The sequence below is a fragment of the Neoarius graeffei genome, chromosome 13 (genome assembly GCF_027579695.1).
Source record: "Neoarius graeffei isolate fNeoGra1 chromosome 13, fNeoGra1.pri, whole genome shotgun sequence".
Taxonomy (NCBI): domain Eukaryota; kingdom Metazoa; phylum Chordata; class Actinopteri; order Siluriformes; family Ariidae; genus Neoarius; species Neoarius graeffei.
In genome coordinates, this window is record NC_083581.1 from 55,842,685 (window position 1) to 55,860,813 (window position 18,129).

At 40.1% G+C, this 18,129-nt stretch overlaps 1 protein-coding gene across 1 annotated transcript in view; it reads left to right on the forward strand.

Moving 5' to 3' along the window:
- Window positions 1-11,369, forward strand: part of nfascb (neurofascin homolog (chicken) b) — a 52,985-nt gene extending 41,616 nt beyond the window's left edge. Inside the window, exons 22-26 of the mRNA XM_060938075.1 lie at window positions 9,729-9,860; window positions 10,107-10,173; window positions 10,463-10,474; window positions 10,695-10,730; window positions 10,809-11,369. Of these exons, the coding sequence (XP_060794058.1) occupies window positions 9,729-9,860; window positions 10,107-10,173; window positions 10,463-10,474; window positions 10,695-10,730; window positions 10,809-10,980 (419 nt within the window). The 3' untranslated portion in view covers window positions 10,981-11,369. The remainder of the gene's footprint in view (window positions 1-9,728; window positions 9,861-10,106; window positions 10,174-10,462; window positions 10,475-10,694; window positions 10,731-10,808) is intronic.
- The last annotated feature ends 6,760 nt before the right edge of the window (window positions 11,370-18,129 follow it).

An 18,129-nucleotide genomic window follows, 5' to 3' on the forward strand; every position in this document is an offset into this window, starting at 1 on the left:
AAGTGGTAGCGAGGGCATGAATGAGTCCTTGAATGATGAGGACTCCATGGGCGGACTCCCTTCTGCAGGGCCGTTGACAGCTTTGGCTGGGCCCGGGACAAAATAATCTGAGTGGGCCCCCCCCCACAATCTGAGTGCCCCCCCCACACACACGCACGCGCATCGCCACACAGCAACCACCCACACCCAACCCCTCTTTTCACACAGTCTCCATTCACTCCAACCCTTAAATAACAGGTATTCCAAGCCCATAATAACAGTCAACCATTTTATTTCAACATTTCAACATATTTACAGTTTGAACATTTCCTTAGTCTGCAACTATTCAGGTGCGAAATGCAATGCGCCGGACTTTTGCTGTGGCAAAGTCATCAATAAGGTCATTGAAGTCCAGCTTCTTTGCAAGTTCGCGCTCTATAGAGAGCATAGCCAGCCCATTGAGCCTCTCCTGTGACATGTTTGAACGCAGGTAGTTGATAAACCAAAATGATTGTTTACGGGATGGAACTGGGCCTCAATGAGAACGGAGTTATGGCTTTCCCAAAATCTGAACATAGAAGCATCACCACTAGTGATGTGTACAGTGAGTTTTTCAGTGTATTTTTTTGTCTTGTTTTTCATAAACGTCCTTTCCGTACTCGATTTAGAATGTTACAAAAAAAATTGACACCCTCCCAACCACGTAACATTAGCCTATCTGACCTGGGGGCTGACACGTTTATTACGGATAAACCAAAAGGATTACAACGTTCCCTGGATATAGAACTGGACCGAGAAGATTTCAAAATCTTAACGTGTAAGCAACAACAATAAAACAGAGGTTGTTTTATTCATTTAGGGCTTATTAGGCTACTTTCATTAATTGTGCTTTTCATACAGGCCTATCATTTTTCACTTGAGCAAGGGAATTGTTTGAAGAGTATCCAGTCTAAGCGAAAGTTTAATGTTTTGCAACAGACTAACCTCAAAACACCCCATTTATAGCCCATTCGTTACATTAAACTCTATCTAGCTGGCAATTTCACATGCCGTCGTATCTACACGGGATGATTTCCAACAAAATAAGGTTTAATTAACAAGAGGCAGCGTTCCACGGGCTTTCAGCTAACCGGAGTCCAGCTCAGCGCAGCTCAGCAAGCGTGCCTAAAACATTTGGATATGATTGCCACATACATATACACATACAAACAGCCACTCAAATCTCCACTGCCAAGCCTCTACCTCTCCAACGCCAGATCCATGTAAACAACACGGACGATTTGGAATTACCTTATTCTATTCTATAATCGGCTGGTCAGTGCTATACTCAATACTTAAGTGACTTACCCATCCAATGAGGATTATTTTGTTTACAAGATGCCACATCTGAGTCGCTGACAAATCCTGAATTTCTGTAAAGATAACTGTGCAGAGGTTTATAAGCACGCAGTGCTTCACCACTGAACAGCGAGGGAAAGTTTATGAGGTAATCATACACGTCCGGGTATTCCGCTGGCAGTTCAACATCCGGTCGTGAAAACTCCGTCCGGAAAGCCATAAGGGTCACAAATCTGTAGATCGTTTATTTTAGACATGTATCTAGTTATCTGTTCATTAGAAAAATGAGCCATGTAGTCCGTCGGTTGAAATTGATCCATTCTGTACACGAGTGCAGCAGTATTCAGCGGTGTTTTTGACTGACAAGATGGCGGTTGTGTACTTTCCGGTCACGTGACTGCAAGATCTCTATAGTGCCGTGTTATTTGGCGCCTTAATCAAAGACCAAACCATTTCTGCATTAGGGGTGGTACGTGGGTTCTTGAATCTATTTTCGAAGACAATAAAGGCAAAAGAACCAGAAATCATTCATTGAATGCAAATATAGCACATTTTTCTCCCCCAAATCAACACATTTTGAAATGAAACAGAATGATTAATGGCATCTTCATGAGGGACCAGTTCTGGGCCCCCCCTCATGCCTGGGCCCGGGACAAAATACCTGGTTGTCCCCCCCTGTCGACGGCCCTGCCCTTCTGTACTCCCGGGTTTTGGCACCACTGTAATAGTTTACCTGACGTGGTTGGAGTACAGAAGCAGGTGGAAGCTAATGTTCAGACACACGTTTATCACTCACTTTTCAGCTTCTCACTCGGGCACTCTAGGACACGTATGTGCATACACACACACACACACACACACACACACACACACACACACACACACACATCAATTGACTACAGTTGTAATGACTTGGCCACTCACCTTCCCTGACCCTGCCCTCCATTCACAAACTGACGCTCAGCCATGCCCCCGCTGCCACAACATTGATTTGGCATTGACATGTTCTTGGGCCCTGCACCATAGGAATGAAACTGTGAGAAAAGCAGGGCTGATCTGTCCTGTTGGCTGTGAGGTATTTGGTTGTCATTTAATCTTTCTGTGGACACAAACTTGCATGAAAACTGGTTACCAAGTAAGATCTAGGATGCTGGGACAGTACGCTCCCATCCAGTTTCTGAGAAATCTACTTCAACAATGAAGTGAGTGCTCTGAATATCAGAGTATGGGAGCTTTTTTGTTTGTTTGTGGAAACCTTTCAAGATACTCAAGGTCACCTCACAAGGCAAAAATCAAAGCAAAAATTAAAAATAATATCCGAGAAGGGCAACTAAAAAAAAAAGAGTTTTAGGTGGGATTTAAATGGAGTCAAGTTGATGGATGTATGAGGAAGAGTGTTTCCAAGTTTGGGAGCAGTGCAGCTGAAAGCTCCAACACCCATAGTATTGAGATGGGACATTGAAACAGTTGGTAGGCCAACAGAGGAGGATGGCAGGGTGCGAGAAGAGATGTAAACCTGGAGCAGCAGCATTTTGGATTTTCAAACATTTCTGAAATGCTGATTTTCTTCATACTCATGTGCATATATTGATCACTTGTAAAATGCAAAGCACATTCCCAAGACAGTTCATATGCATTTAGTGATTTCCACAAAACTCCATAAAACTGCAAATGCACAGACAACTTGGAGCATGTGACTTTTCCAAAATCGGGTTGACAAAATTAGTAGTGTCTGCAGGGCCGTCGACAGGGGGGGACAACCGGGTATTTTGTCCCGGGCCCAGGCATGAGGGGGGGCCCAGAACTGGTCCCTCATGAAGATGCCATTAATCATTCTGTTTCATTTCAAAATGTGTTGATTTGGGGGAGAAAAATGTGCTATATTTGCATTCAATGAATGATTTCTGGTTCTTTTGCCTTTATTGTCTTCGAAAATAGATTCAAGAACCCACGTACCACCCCTAATGCAGAAATGGTTTGGTCTTTGATTAAGGCGCCAAATAACACGGCGCTATAGAGATCTTGCAGTCACGTGACCGGAAAGTACACAACCGCCATCTTGTCGGTCAAAAACACCGCTGAATACTGCTGCACTCGTGTACAGAATGGATCAATTTCAACCGACGGACTACACGGCTCATTTTTCTAATGAACAGATAACTAGATATATGTCTAAAATAAACGATCTACAGATTTGTGACCCTTATGGCTTTCCGGACGGAGTTTTCACGACCGGATGTTGAACTGCCAGCGGAATACCCGGACGTGTATGATTACCTCATAAACTTTCCCTCGCTGTTCAGTGGTGAAGCACTGCGTGCTTATAAACCTCTGCACAGTTATCTTTACAGAAATTCAGGATTCGTCAGCGACTCAGATGTGGCATCTTGTAAACAAAATAATCCTCATTGGATGGGTAAGTCACTTAAGTATTGAGTATAGCACTGACCAGCCGATTATAGAATAGAATAAGGTAATTCCAAATCGTCCATGTTGTTTACATGGATCTGGCATTGGAGAGGTAGAGGCTTGGCAGTGGAGATTTGAGTGGCTGTTTGTATGTGTATATGTATGTGGCAATCATATCCAAATGTTTTAGGCACGCTTGCTGAGCTGCGCTGAGCTGGACTCCGGTTAGCTGAAAGCCCGTGGAACGCTGCCTCTTGTTAATTAAACCTTATTTTGTTGGAAATCATCCCGTGTAGATACGACGGCATGTGAAATTGCCAGCTAGATAGAGTTTAATGTAACGAATGGGCTATAAATGGGGTGTTTTGAGGTTAGTCTGTTGCAAAACATTAAACTTTCGCTTAGACTGGATACTCTTCAAACAATTCCCTTGCTCAAGTGAAAAATGATAGGCCTGTATGAAAAGCGCAATTAATGAAAGTAGCCTAATAAGCCCTAAATGAATAAAACAACCTCTGTTTTATTGTTGTTGCTTACACGTTAAGATTTTGAAATCTTCTCGGTCCAGTTCTATATCCAGGGAACGTTGTAATCCTTTTGGTTTATCCGTAATAAACGTGTCAGCCCCCAGGTCAGATAGGCTAATGTTACGTGGTTGGGAGGGTGTCAATTTTTTTTGTAACATTCTAAATCGAGTACGGAAAGGACGTTTATGAAAAACAAGACAAAAAAATACACTGAAAAACTCACTGTACACATCACTAGTGGTGATGCTTCTATGTTCAGATTTCGGGAAAGCCATAACTCCGTTCTCATTGAGGCCCAGTTCCATCCCGTAAACAATCATTTTGGTTTATCAACTACCTGCGCTCAAACATGTCACAGGAGAGGCTCAATGGGCTGGCTATGCTCTCTATAGAGCGCGAACTTGCAAAGAAGCTGGACTTCAATGACCTTATTGATGACTTTGCCACAGCAAAAGTCCGGCGCATTGCATTTCGCACCTGAATAGTTGCAGACTAAGGAAATGTTCAAACTGTAAATATGTTGAAATGTTGAAATAAAATGGTTGACTGTTATTATGGGCTTGGAATACCTGTTATTTAAGGGTTGGAGTGAATGGAGACTGTGTGAAAAGAGGGGTTGGGTGTGGGTGGTTGCTGTGTGGCGATGTGCGTGCGCGTGTGTGTGTGTGGGGGGGGCACTCAGATTGTGGGGGGGGCCCACTCAGATTATTTTGTCCCGGGCCCAGCCAAAGCTGTCAACGGCCCTGAGTGTCTGTCATGTTGTGTAAAAATTAGCTAAGCTACTAACTAGCTAGCTCAATTTAACTGAAGAACATGGTGACAGCAAGAAATCTAGATCTATAAAAAAGCAAACATTATGCTTAAAATTTATTTACAGCCCACACTCCCAGTCCAACCCAGAGACACTGTTCAACTGGGGTGGTCCCAAAATGAGGTACTAAAAGCTTGTTTTCCAATGAGCATTCATTTTGTGCTCATGAAAACACATTGTACTTAAATCTACTAAAGGAGCCCATAGAAACCATATTTTACTGGACTTCTACCAGGGTTGTATCAGAGGCATCAAGGAGATTTTCACACAGGCTTTGCTGTCCACCGAAAACATTTTCCATTAAATAAACAAACAGTGCAATGCTGCAAAGAGATATTTGATAATCTGATTCACTAAAATATTTAATTTCACCAAGCATGATGAATAATATAGACACAGTTCTACATGTAATATAGAAACATTTTTTATTGCCACATTTCAAGGAAATTTTAGGGAAAGTCATGCTTTATACATAATTCTAAAGCAATCACCTGTGGTTCAGGGCCATTAATTGCATTACCAGCACTTCAATTAAAGAATGACCATGACTGATGTTGCTTTGATTTTATAATGATATATCAGCCTGCTCCTGTGATTGGAAGTGTGAGGTTTGCTGATGTAAACATAGCCATGTAGAACTGTTTGGTTTAACTGAAAAAATCATTAGGCTGGTGCCAGGTCTCAGGGAGACACACGAAAAAAAAATCTATCTTCCACCCTTCAACGAGATTGTGGATTAGTAGGGTCTTCTTATTGAGAGAGCACCCATTGAACAGAGCAAATCTGAGATGGCTAGTGGGAGCAGAACCTAAGCAGAATGCTATAAGGTTTTTAGGGGATGGGGATGTGCGGAACTAATGGACTTGTTGTTGTAACAAAAGTTCTGATGAGATATCTCCTTCTTCAAAGGATATCTCAGTGCATAAATAAAACTTGGGTGGGATTGTAGTGCAATCAGAGTCAAAGTAGCTCATTGGCTGATTACTTCAATTTTGATCACTTAAAAATCCCAGCAGTTTCAAATAAAGTATTGTCTAATCATCTCTGGATGACTAATTAAACACATTGGATATGCTTCTTATGGTGCTGGAGTGGACTGCAATATCATCAAAATAAACTATGACAGACCTTTTGAACATATCACTGACTACATGAAGGCTTGGAATACTACTGAGGGGGCATTTAACAAGACATATGGCATTACCAAATATTCATAGTGTCCAGCTATCATAATAAACCTTTCTCAAATGGACCAGGGTATAATCAGAGTGATCCAATTTGGTGAAGATACAGGCAAAAGTGACAATGGATATTAATACTTTACAGTGATCTAATTAAGTACCCAATAGTCAATGTGTCAACAAAGACCTCCCTGGTCAATGGTACATAATGGACAGATAGAAGAATTCATAAGCCAGTTATTTTCTCACTGTGCAGGACCCTGCTGTCAGTGTGAAGTAACATAGTGCACTGCGTGATTATTCAATATTCACTGCATGATTACTGAATCATGAATCAAAGATCTTTCTGGTTGTGTCTGTATCTGGAGATAAGACTTTTCAAAAATAGAGTGCATAGTTCAAGGTATATTTGGACATGCAACCCCAAATCAGAAAAAGTTGGGACTGTATTGAAAGTGCAAATAAAGGAAAGAAAGCAGTGATTTCTAAATTTACTTTGACTTGTATTTCACTGTAGACAGTATGAACCCAAGATATTTCATGTTTTGTCTGGTCGAATTCATTTCATTTGTTAACATACATCTATTCCTGCATTTCAGGCCTTCAACACATTCTAAAAAAAGTTGGGATGGGGGCAATTTAAGACAAGTATTGAGGGAAAATAATTAAATAAATGATGTGATATCAACAGGTGATTGTAATCATGATTTGGTACAAAATCAGTATCCAGGAAAGGACTTGTCTTTGAGGAACAAAGATCTGGAGGAATTTTGGCGTGTAAAGGGCAAGGGTGCAAGCCTAAACTGAACATCCATGATCTCTGATCCCTCAGACAGTACTGTGTCAAGAACCGTCATTCATCTATAGCTGATTTAACCACATGGGCTCAGGATTACTTTGGCAAACCTTTGTCAACACTACAATACAGAGCTACATCCACAAACGCCAGTTAAAACTTTACTGTGCAAAAAGGAAGTTTTATGTTAACTGTGTCCAAAAGCGCCGTCGTCATCTCTGGGCTCAGAGGCATCTGGGATGAACCATCACACAGTGGAAATGTGCATTGTGGTCAGATGAATCAGTATTCCAGGCCTTTTTTGGAAGAAATGGATGCTGTGTGCTCCAGACCAAAGACAAAAAGGACCATCCAGACTGTTACCAGCAACAAGTCAAAGGCCGAATCCCATTTCACCCCTTGGACCAACCCCTTGGCCCTTCCCCTCCATTTTGCGCGTTCACGTGAAGGGGTAGGGGTATCCCAATCCCAGTTAACGCGGAGGGGTAGGGGAAGGGGGAGGGCTTCTGTACCCCTCCAAACGGAGATTTTCCTGGAGCTGACTCCGAACGAAGGGGTTTGAGTGATTTCCCACAATGCCATGCGGATTTCAGCGAGATTTCATGCGGATTTCATAAAGATGGCGGTTCCCGCGGCGAAAGATTGTCATAAATGTATTTTCTCCATTATTTACGTGTTTTAAGTTGTTATCCAGAGGAAACACGCCGCTTGATTCGCTTTCGAGCTGAGAATGAGCAGCGATTTCTGAAATCCAAGCTGCTGCTAAAAAGCTTTGGGAGTGAGTATTGTTTTCGGTTGCTTTACTGCGTACGTTTTGTTCTGTTATTCTCGCTTTTATTGTTTACATGAGTGTTCTGACACCTCATTCTGTCGGATGTGGTGCACGAAGCGCCAAAGATATCCCATTCAGTGGTGTTAGTTAACAAATCACACCCTGCCAGCAGAGATTTCTGTTCTGGCTCTGACTGTAGCGGCTGGTCGCAGCCAATGACGCATTTGGTCGCGTTTTGCTAACGTAAACGCTGACGGAGGTACGCGATGACGTATGCGATCGTTGAAGGGCTATCCCAATACGTAAGGGTTGAATTTCAAGCCCTATCCCTTGTAGCTCAGTTTCAAGGGGAAGGGCCAAGGGGTAGGGGGAGGGGAAGGGGGAGGGGTAGAAATTAGAATTGGGATTGGGCCAAAAAGTCAGGGTCAGTCATGATTATAGGGTTGTGTCAGTGGCCTTGGGAAAGGTAACTTACACTTCTGTGATGGCAGCATTAATGGAGAAAAGTACTTTGAGATTTTGGAGCAACATATGATGCCTTCAGGATTACATCTTTTCCAGGGACATTTAAAAAAAAACAATGCAAAACCACATTCTGCACAGATTGCAAAGGCATGGCTGTGGAAGATGAGGGTGTCTGTGTCCTCTGTCCCAAATAGAGAATGTATGGTGAATTTTGAAATGCAAAATATGATAATGATGACCCTGTACTATTACACACCTTCAGATCTGTTTGCAGGAAGAATGGGACAAAATAAGATCTGAAATGCTTCATCACCTGGTATCTTCAGCCCCTTAACATCTTTCAGGTGTTGTGGGAAGGAATTGCAACATTACAAAGTGGTAAATGCTTCTGTGGCAGCGGGGGCGTGGTCTAGCATCGGTCTGTGACAGGAGGGCGGAGTCAGGGAAGTTAAGTGGCAGAATCACTACACCTGTTGTTAATTGATGTGTTTGTGTGTCTTCCCAGTGACCGCGCCCTTCTTAAGGAGAGAGAGTGAGAGCAGAAGGACTCTCTCCACAACCAGACGGCTGATGTGTGTGCGTGTGTCTGAGTTTGCATCTGAAAAGAGCAAAATAAAAGAGAGTTTTGTTAAACAGTTCTGTCCTGCCGTCCTTCTGTGCTCCACCCACCTACGTGGACTGTTACAGTGGTGCCGAAACCCGGGAACCGAGCACAGAAGGACGGCAGGACAGAACTGTTTAACAAAACTCTCTTTTATTTTGCTCTTTTCAGATGCAAACTCAGACACACGCACACACATCAGCGGTCTGGTTGTGGAGAGTGTCCTTCTGCTCTCACTCTCTCTCCTTAAGAAGGGCGCGGTCACTGGGAAGACACACAAACATCAATTAACAACAGGTGTAGTGATTCTGCCACTTAACTTCCCTGACTCCGCCCTCCTGTCACAGACCGATGCTAGACCACGCCCCCGCTGCCACAGCTTCACTGTCCCAATTTTTTTGAAATGTGTTGCAAGAATTAAAATTGAAATGGGTTTATTTTAAAAAAAATCATGAATTAAAAAAATCAGATTTTGAGTGCAATACAGATCAAAGATTATTTACAAATCATTGTTTTCAGTTTTAATTTCAATTTTAATGTAATATCCCATTTTTTATGATTTGGGGTTGCAACTGGGAACATGTGTGTATAACTAGAAGTAAGGTGAATGTGAATGTAAACAGATTGACAGAGTCCGGTGAATGTTTACATGCAATCATCTGAACTGAGAGGTGACAGAGTTCTCAGAATTCTCAAGGGCAGCGGGCATTGATGCAGCCATGACTACACTGTTCAAAACTGGGGATAATTGATTTCTCATAAGAATTGTGCATATTTTATCTTGAAGAAAAAAAAAAAACACTGAATACTATAAATGCTCATACAATGTCTTTGTTTGTGTTTGAGCAGAATATACCCGGGAACAAGTCGACATAGTAACGCAGGGATGGTTCATCGGGTTGATGTGCGCTATTGCACTTTTAGTTCTCATCATGCTTACAGTCTTCTTCATTAAAAAAACACGTGGAGGGAAGTACCCAGGTATAATGAACACACCATCTTGCAGGATGTTTATAGTTACAAATGAACCTTTCATGGAAGTAAACCCTTTTGGTAAAATACACAATTACACGAATTCTTCAGTGTAAACCCCTTAGGTATTATATGCACACTGTTACACATAATCATTAAGTAAACCTCTTGGGTAAATAAATGCGCCATTACAGAGAAAAGTAAACTTGCATGATCTAAAATAAACAAAATGTAATGTTTGCTTTTCTTCTCAAGTGAGAGACAAGAGGGATTTTGCACTTGATTCCATGGATGAGAAGGATGAGGGGTCTTTTGAATACAGGTAAATAAGTCGAACAACTTGGGCTTTTATTCTGTAGAAAATCCAGTAATGTTACAGTTTCTGAACCCAGAGTTTGTTATCTTCGCAATGAGAAATACAAATGTATGAAGAAAAAAAAAGCAGTTTTGTACCTTTTCCATGTCATGATTTAACCCTGTCACACCACATTATGTAGAGAATATGCACCATAATAACTGTCCCTCTCTTTCCTGTAAATTCATCATTTCATCCCTCAAATGTCTCTCATCCCTGGTCATTCTTTCTTATTTTTCCCATCGGGCCCCTGAAGGTCTCTTGAAAGGTATGATGTATGTCATAAATAATAACCTGTTTATAAGGTTCTTTGATTGATATTTTATATCGCATACTAACCAACAACAAAATACTGTACATGTTCAAATAAACTCAGTCATGCATGATGGCTTCACAATTACAAAAACCTCATTTTTTGTTGATGTTTGTGAAGCTCTGTTGCTTATTATGTCATGAAGTTTTTCACACTCCATGTTGTTTTACTGTAGGATAACACGTGTACCCACCCTACCCTACTCCAGGCGGTACGTATTTCTCAAACTTTAACTTAAATTATCCAAATATGTACTGTGCATATATGCTGTCTATATGTCTGTCTCCAGAGAAGAAGAAAGCCGCCAGGGTCGAAGTCACGGACACATGCAAAAGAAGACAAACAGTGATGACAGCCTGATGGAATATACTGAAGGTGATGAGATCGAGTTCAACGAAGATGGCTCTTTCATTGGTGAATATACCGGCACCAGTAAGAGAGACAGAGACTCTTTTGCATAAAGCAACTCCTAAACATGGCAAGAGAATGCAAAATACATGGTACCCACTAGTCCCTGCGAAACCCCAATTTTACCTCAAATACTGCTAAGCACTGATGGATGACCAAACTGGCCAAAGACAACTCCTGTGCCAATGGCCACATTATGTAGCAATTCAGCCTGAATTATGGCAGAAGCAGTACACTACTAGTCAAAAGTATGGATGTAAGCTGTGGGTTTTTAATAATCAACAATGATCTGTGTATTTATTAAAGATTTTTTTTCCAGAATATTTAATTGATTACCGTTTACACTGCAGACTTACTATAAAAAATTATATGAGAAAAGTCTTTACATCCTTTGTTTAAAACAGTCCCTTCACTGATTATTATAGTTTCCTAATTTACCAACTTCCGGAGCCTCTCAAAAGTGTATAAGGATATGCTGAAAGAGATTTCTAAATTTAATAAAAAAAATCAATAAAATGCAAACAAGAATAAAGAGAGTACAGTAGTTGTACAACAGTACTGTAGACCTTTGTCAGAGGCTTTGAAATCATGTTTATTTTCATAAAGTGTTGTGTCCAAACGTGTTCTATACACTTCTATCCATCCATATGAAAAGAAACTTTTGTGTATGTGCTGGCTTTGTTCCATAAAAGTTATTGTTTGTGCCAGTTTGGTTTTATTTTATTGTGCCATTTGATGTTTGTGCAATTCAGCTATTATAATGTTCTTTATCAATGCAAGTCATTGTTAAAGTTGAGAATGACATCACAGTGCATTGAAATATTGTCACGATAATATGCATGTCAACAACAACAACAAAAAAAGAGCACAAACAATACATTTACAACACATACTGTAATTATCTCTTTTAGGATCAGGATATCTTTGCAAAGCTGAAATATGTAACCCTTAAAGGTTCTTTGGTGTGGCCCTCTGAAAATGCAGAGTGGTTCCTTCCTGTTCCTGTTTTGTGTATTCATGGTGATTCTATGTAAAACACCTTCAAGTAGCGAAGGACACTTAACTTTCTAAAGAGCCCTTGAGGAACATCAGTTTTTTGAGGGCATGTTTTGGAAGAACTGTGTTATTTTGGTAACTGTGTTTTGCTGACTCAAGCAGAATTTTTTTTTTGTACATCAATCAGATTTCTCATGTTTATGAATGGAATGGACAGAAGCTACTGACAGCATATAGGATATGTGTCTGTTTTATATTGTTGATAAAAGGTTATGGTTTGGACATGGATATTAATAAGTGAGATGATCAGATTATGACAATGGATTTTTATCTTTATGATTTACATATGTACTTGCCTGCATGTTAACATGAAGTGCAAAACATGCAAAAAGGGAAAGTATGTGTGTAGTATGCAAAAATTAACTGATGCACCAGTGACATTATCATTATTAATCATTGTCTGTATCTGTCATCACAGGTGCATAATGCATAGCCAGACCATGTAACAATTTGTCTTTATTAAGTTTGTCTGGCATGTACAGAATATTTTTTGTATTCTTCTTTAGCCATATAATTTGAACTGAATGGAGTTTTGTTCTGTCCCACTTTTAACGACTATAAATACTGAAATTTTTATCCATGCTGTAATACCCTTATGCCAAGCCATTCAATGATTTTAAATAAAAAAAAAATTATATATATATATATATATATATATATATATATATATATATATATATATATACACACATATACACACACACACACACACACTGTCACAAAACACTATTAGATGATTTAGTGAGACTTTCAAAACAACATATGCCACAAAAACTAATCATAAGATTCAAAACTATATACAAAAATAATACATACAGGGTGCTCCAAAATATTTCAGAAGTGCCCCAGAATTCACATTGAAATATTGTGATACACTATATGAGCATGACACCCTAAATACATTTGTTGTGCATTTATGTCATTATGTACAATTTATCAAACTTTCAAACAACCAAATGAACCATACAACCTAATTCTATGCATAAGACACTCCAAAAGAGAGTCAGTACATCACAAAAAACACAAAACATCATCATAATATAGGTGCCTTTTAAGTCAGCGTTGTAAATTGCCCTTACTGGGCTCAGGACCTAGTCAACACAAACACAGAAAACCTTTATGATGCCACGTCAATGAAACTTAACCAAATCAATAACGTGCTCATGAAACTGTGTGAAATTATATCTAATGTTATGTAAGCCAGTTGTATAGAAAACGGAATACTGTCACCCTATGTGGAATAGCATAGCAAGCAACAGGCTAACAAACATTTGTGTTATACTAGCCTATTTCATTACATGCATAATATTACACTAATAAAGAGATGACACAGCTGCATACCTTTATCTTTTGTGCATTTCTCCTCTAATTTTACTAATTGCATTAGTAAGCTACTGTACTAAGTAAGAAGTGTGATATTTGATAGACTGCCCCTATATATATATATATATATATATATATATATATATATATATATATATATATATATATATATAAAGGATTTTTAAGTATATCAAAAGGATTAAAAATTAAAGGATTAAATTTTTATTACAGAGAGGTTCAAATGGAAGAACTCCAAAGATGTCTAAATTGTTCAAAATGATATATCATCATGACATTGATTGAACGTGATACATTACACAACTTCCACATGGTCAGGAGTAAGGTTATTATATACAACATCCCTGAATTCCCTTTGTGCTTTATGTACCTATATTTGTTTGTAATTTGCATGGAATCAGGAATTTGTGCTGCAGTCACATTCCTGCAAGTGTATTCTATGATAACATCATGTTCTCTATAGTCATCTGTTTGTACAGTGGCATGCAAAAGTTTGGGCACCCTTACTTAAAATGTCTGTTACTGTGAATAGTTAAGTGAGCAGAAGATGAACTGATCATCAAAAGGCATAAAGGTAAAGATGACATTTCTTTTCAGTGTTTTCTGCAACATTTGTGTATTATTTTTGTTTTGTACAATTGGAGAGTGAAAAAAGAAAAGGAACACCATGCAAAAGTTTGGGCACCCCAATACATTTGAGTTCTCAGGTAACTTTCACCAAGGTTCCAGACCTTAATTAGTTTATTGAGCTGTGGCTTGTTCAAATTCTTTGTTAGGAAAGGTCAGATGATGCAGATTTCAAAGCTGTATAAATTCTGTGACTCCTCAAACTTGTCCTTAAAATCAACAGCCATGGGCTCCTCTAAGCAACTCCCTCGCATTCTGAATAATAAAATAATTGATGCTCACAAAGCAGGAGAAGGCTACAAGAAGGTAGCAAAGTGTTTTCAGGTAGCTGTTTCCTCAGATTGCAATGTTATTAAGAAATGGCAGTTAACAGAAACAGTGGAGATCAAGGTGAGGTCTGGAAGATGAAAACTTTCTGAAAGAACTGTGCACAATGTGCAAAGGTATGTTTGGAGAAAAAGGGTGCCAAATTCCAGGAAAAGAACACCTCTCCAACTCTGAAGCATGGGTGTGGATTGATCATGCTTGGGGTTGTGTTGCAGCCAGTGGCACAGGGCACATTTAATTGGTCGAGGGAAGCATGGATTCAAATAAATACCAGCAAATTCTGGAAGGAAACATCACACCATCTGTAAAAAAGTTGAAGTTAAAAAGAAGATGGGTCCTACAATAAAATGATGATCCAAAACACACCTCAAAATCTACAATGGAATACCTCAAGAGGCACAAGCTGAAGGTTTTGCCATGGCCCTCACAGTCCCCTGACCTAAACATCATTGAAAATCTGTGGATAGATATTAAAAGAGCAGTGCATACAAGACAGCCCAAGAAACTTGTAGAACTGAAAGCCTTTTGCAAGGACGAATGTGTGAAAATCCCCCAGGTAAAAACTGAAAGATTATTAGCTGGCTACAAAAAGTGTTTACAAACTTTGATACTTGCCAAAGGGGGTGTTATTAGGTACTAACCATGCAGGGTGCCCACACTTTTGCTTCAGGCCCTTTTCCTTTTTTGTCATTTTGAAAATGTAAAAGATGAAAATAAAAAATTGTTTTTGCTTAAAATATAAAGGGAATGAGTCATCTTTAACTTTATGCCTTTTGGAGATCATTTCATCTTCAACTTGCTTAACTGTTCACAGTAACAGCAGTTTTGACCAGGGGTGCCCAAACTTTTGCATACCACTGTAGGTAAACAATACTGAATGTAATTTTGAATATAATCTGAGCTCTAGTATAAACAAAATGTACTATATTCAGAGCAGAATAATTACACAATACACTAACCTTTGCAGGGGCAGATCCAGGAAAATGGGGGGGTCTGGGGGGCCGCTAGAGTCCCCTGGAAACTCAGCAGTTTTTAAAGGCCCAGATATGCATTTTGAGCTGTCAGAGACATGTTGCAAATTAAATCTCTGAAAGAAAATTACCATACCAAAAATGTTTTAAAACTAGGAACTTTCAAAACCATTTTATACCGGTAAGCCACTGAAAATTATATTGTCAGAGTTGCAGGTATATGCGCAGAACATAATTACAACTGATATGTTAATGTTTATGAAAGTTGCACTGTCATATCATGCATTACCACATGACACACTACAGTGTAGTACACTGACCACAAAACACCTTATATCAATAAATTATTAATGTTTTTAGCAACTGCAATCTGAGCTCACTGGAGAATTTTAAGCAGACTGTCACAGGACAGACAAGTCTGAAATGTTGTCTGTTCATCCAAATTTCAGCCTGTCTGTATGACGGGCTAAAGGCCTGGAACAATGCAGCCGGGGCTCCGGGGCCTGCCTCAGGGCCCCGGAAGCTGAAGGGCTTTAGAGGCCTGGAGATGGCTTCTCAGCTAATTCCAGGCACATTTTTGTGATCTTCAAAGGCCAAATTACACTCGACATTAATTGCAAATTACACTACAAATTGAATATAATTTACAAGAAAATGTCAGAAGATTCAAGAAAAACATATGTAAAGTTATAGCCAAGAAAACAGTAGTACACACAGGTCAGTTCCATGTCAATACAATACAACTCTTCTGACATAACAGAGTTAAAATTTTGAATACAAGATTCCAAGAAGCTTTGTAACAAAATAACTTTTAAAATGACTCAGAACTAGACATGGTATTCAGACTAAAATCTGCTGAACTAGAACTTAGAAAATAGAAGAAAAGACCATGAAAGAGAAACCAATCAAAACTGAAAGAGTGAACGTGATTATCATGTCATTATCGTGTGAATAGTCTTTTATGAATGTGTAAGTCCGTGCTCAGCGCTCCGTCTCGAGTGTGACTGAGTAAAGTGACAAGTTTTATGTTTCATCGAATTTCATCTCATCTCATTATCTCTAGCCGCTTTATCCTTCTACAGGGTCGCAGGCAAGCTGGAGTCTATCCCAGCTGACTATGGGCGAAAGGCGGGGTACACCCTGGACAAGTCGCCAGGTCATCACAGGGCTGACACATAGACACAGACAACCATTCACACTCACATTCACACCTACGGTCAATTTAGAGTCACCAGTTAACCTAACCTGCATGTCTTTGGACTGTGGGGGAAACCGGAGCACCCGGAGGAAACCCACGTGGACACAGGGAGAACATGCAAACTCCGCACAGAAAGGCCCTCGCTGGCCATGGGGCTCGAACCCGGACCTTCTTGCTGTGAGGTGACAGCGCTAACCACTACACCACCGTGCCGCCTGTTTCATTGAATTTAGGTAATTTAAAAAATAATATTATTTGGCAGTGGGCAAAGAGGAAAGGGTAAAGTATAAAGTTTGTCAATATGTTTATCATGCTTGTATGATAAAAACTCGAAGATCATCATCTTCTTTTGGCTGCTCCCTATTAGGGGTCGCCACAGCGGATGTTTCGTCTCCATTGCTCCCTGTCTTCCGCATCGTTCTCTACCACACCTGCCACTTTCATGTCCTCTCTCACCACATCCATGTATCTCCTCTTTGGCCTTCCTCGTTTCCGTGTGCCTGGCAGCTCCATCCTCAACATTCTCCTTCCAACATGCTCTGCATCTCTTCTCAGGATGTGCCCATACCATCTCAGTCTCATCTCTCTTAGCTTAATTCCCAAGCTCTCCACATGTGATGTCCCTCTAATGTGCTCATAACTTATCCTGTCTAACCTTGTCACTCCCATCGCAAACCATAACATCCACCACCTCCAACTTTGCCTCCTGTCTCTTCATTAAGGGTACTGTCTCCAATCCGTACATCATAGCTGGTCTCACTACTGTCTTATACATCTTACCTTTCACTTTGGCTGGGACTTTCCTATCACAAATTACTTCCGAAATCCTTCTCCAACTGCTCCACCCTGCCTGCACTCTCTTTCTCACCTCACTATTGCAGCCCCCATTTTCCTGCACAGTTGACCCCAGGTACTTGAATTCACCAACTTTCTTTACGTCTACTCCTTGCATCTTCACTACACTCTCATCCCCATTCTCATTGATGCACATGTATTCTGTTTTGCTACTGCTCACCTTCATTCCTCTTCATTCCAATGCATACCTCCATCTCTCCAAACCCAACTCAACCTCCTTTCTATTTTCAACACATATCACAATATCATCCGCAAACATCATGTTCCATGGTGACTCTTGCCTCACTTCGTCCATCAAGCTATCCATCACTATGGCAAACAAGAAAGGACTCAAAGCAGATCCTTGATGAAGTCCCACCTTCACCTTGAACCATTCAATCATTCCAACTGCACACCTCACTGCTGTTTCACTGTTCTCATACATGTCTTGCACCACTCTAATATAGTTCTCATTCACTCCACACTTTCTTATATAATACCATAACTCATCTCTCGGCACTCTATTGTATGCCTTTTCCAGGTCTATCTCTGGCCTTCCCTGTACTTCTCCATTAACATTCTTAAAGCAAAATTTGCATCTGACGTGTTCTTCCTTGGCTGCTGTTCACAGATTGCTACCTCTCTTCTCAATCTCACCTCTAATACCCTTCCCCATAACTTCATGGTGTGGCTCATCAATTTTATCCCTCTGTAATTACTGCAGCTCTGTACATCTCCCTTATTCTTGTATATTGGGACTAGCATACTCTTTCTCCATTCATTCGGCATTTTCTCATTCTCTAGGATCTTATTAAACAATCTCGTTAGGAACTCCACAGCCGTCTCAC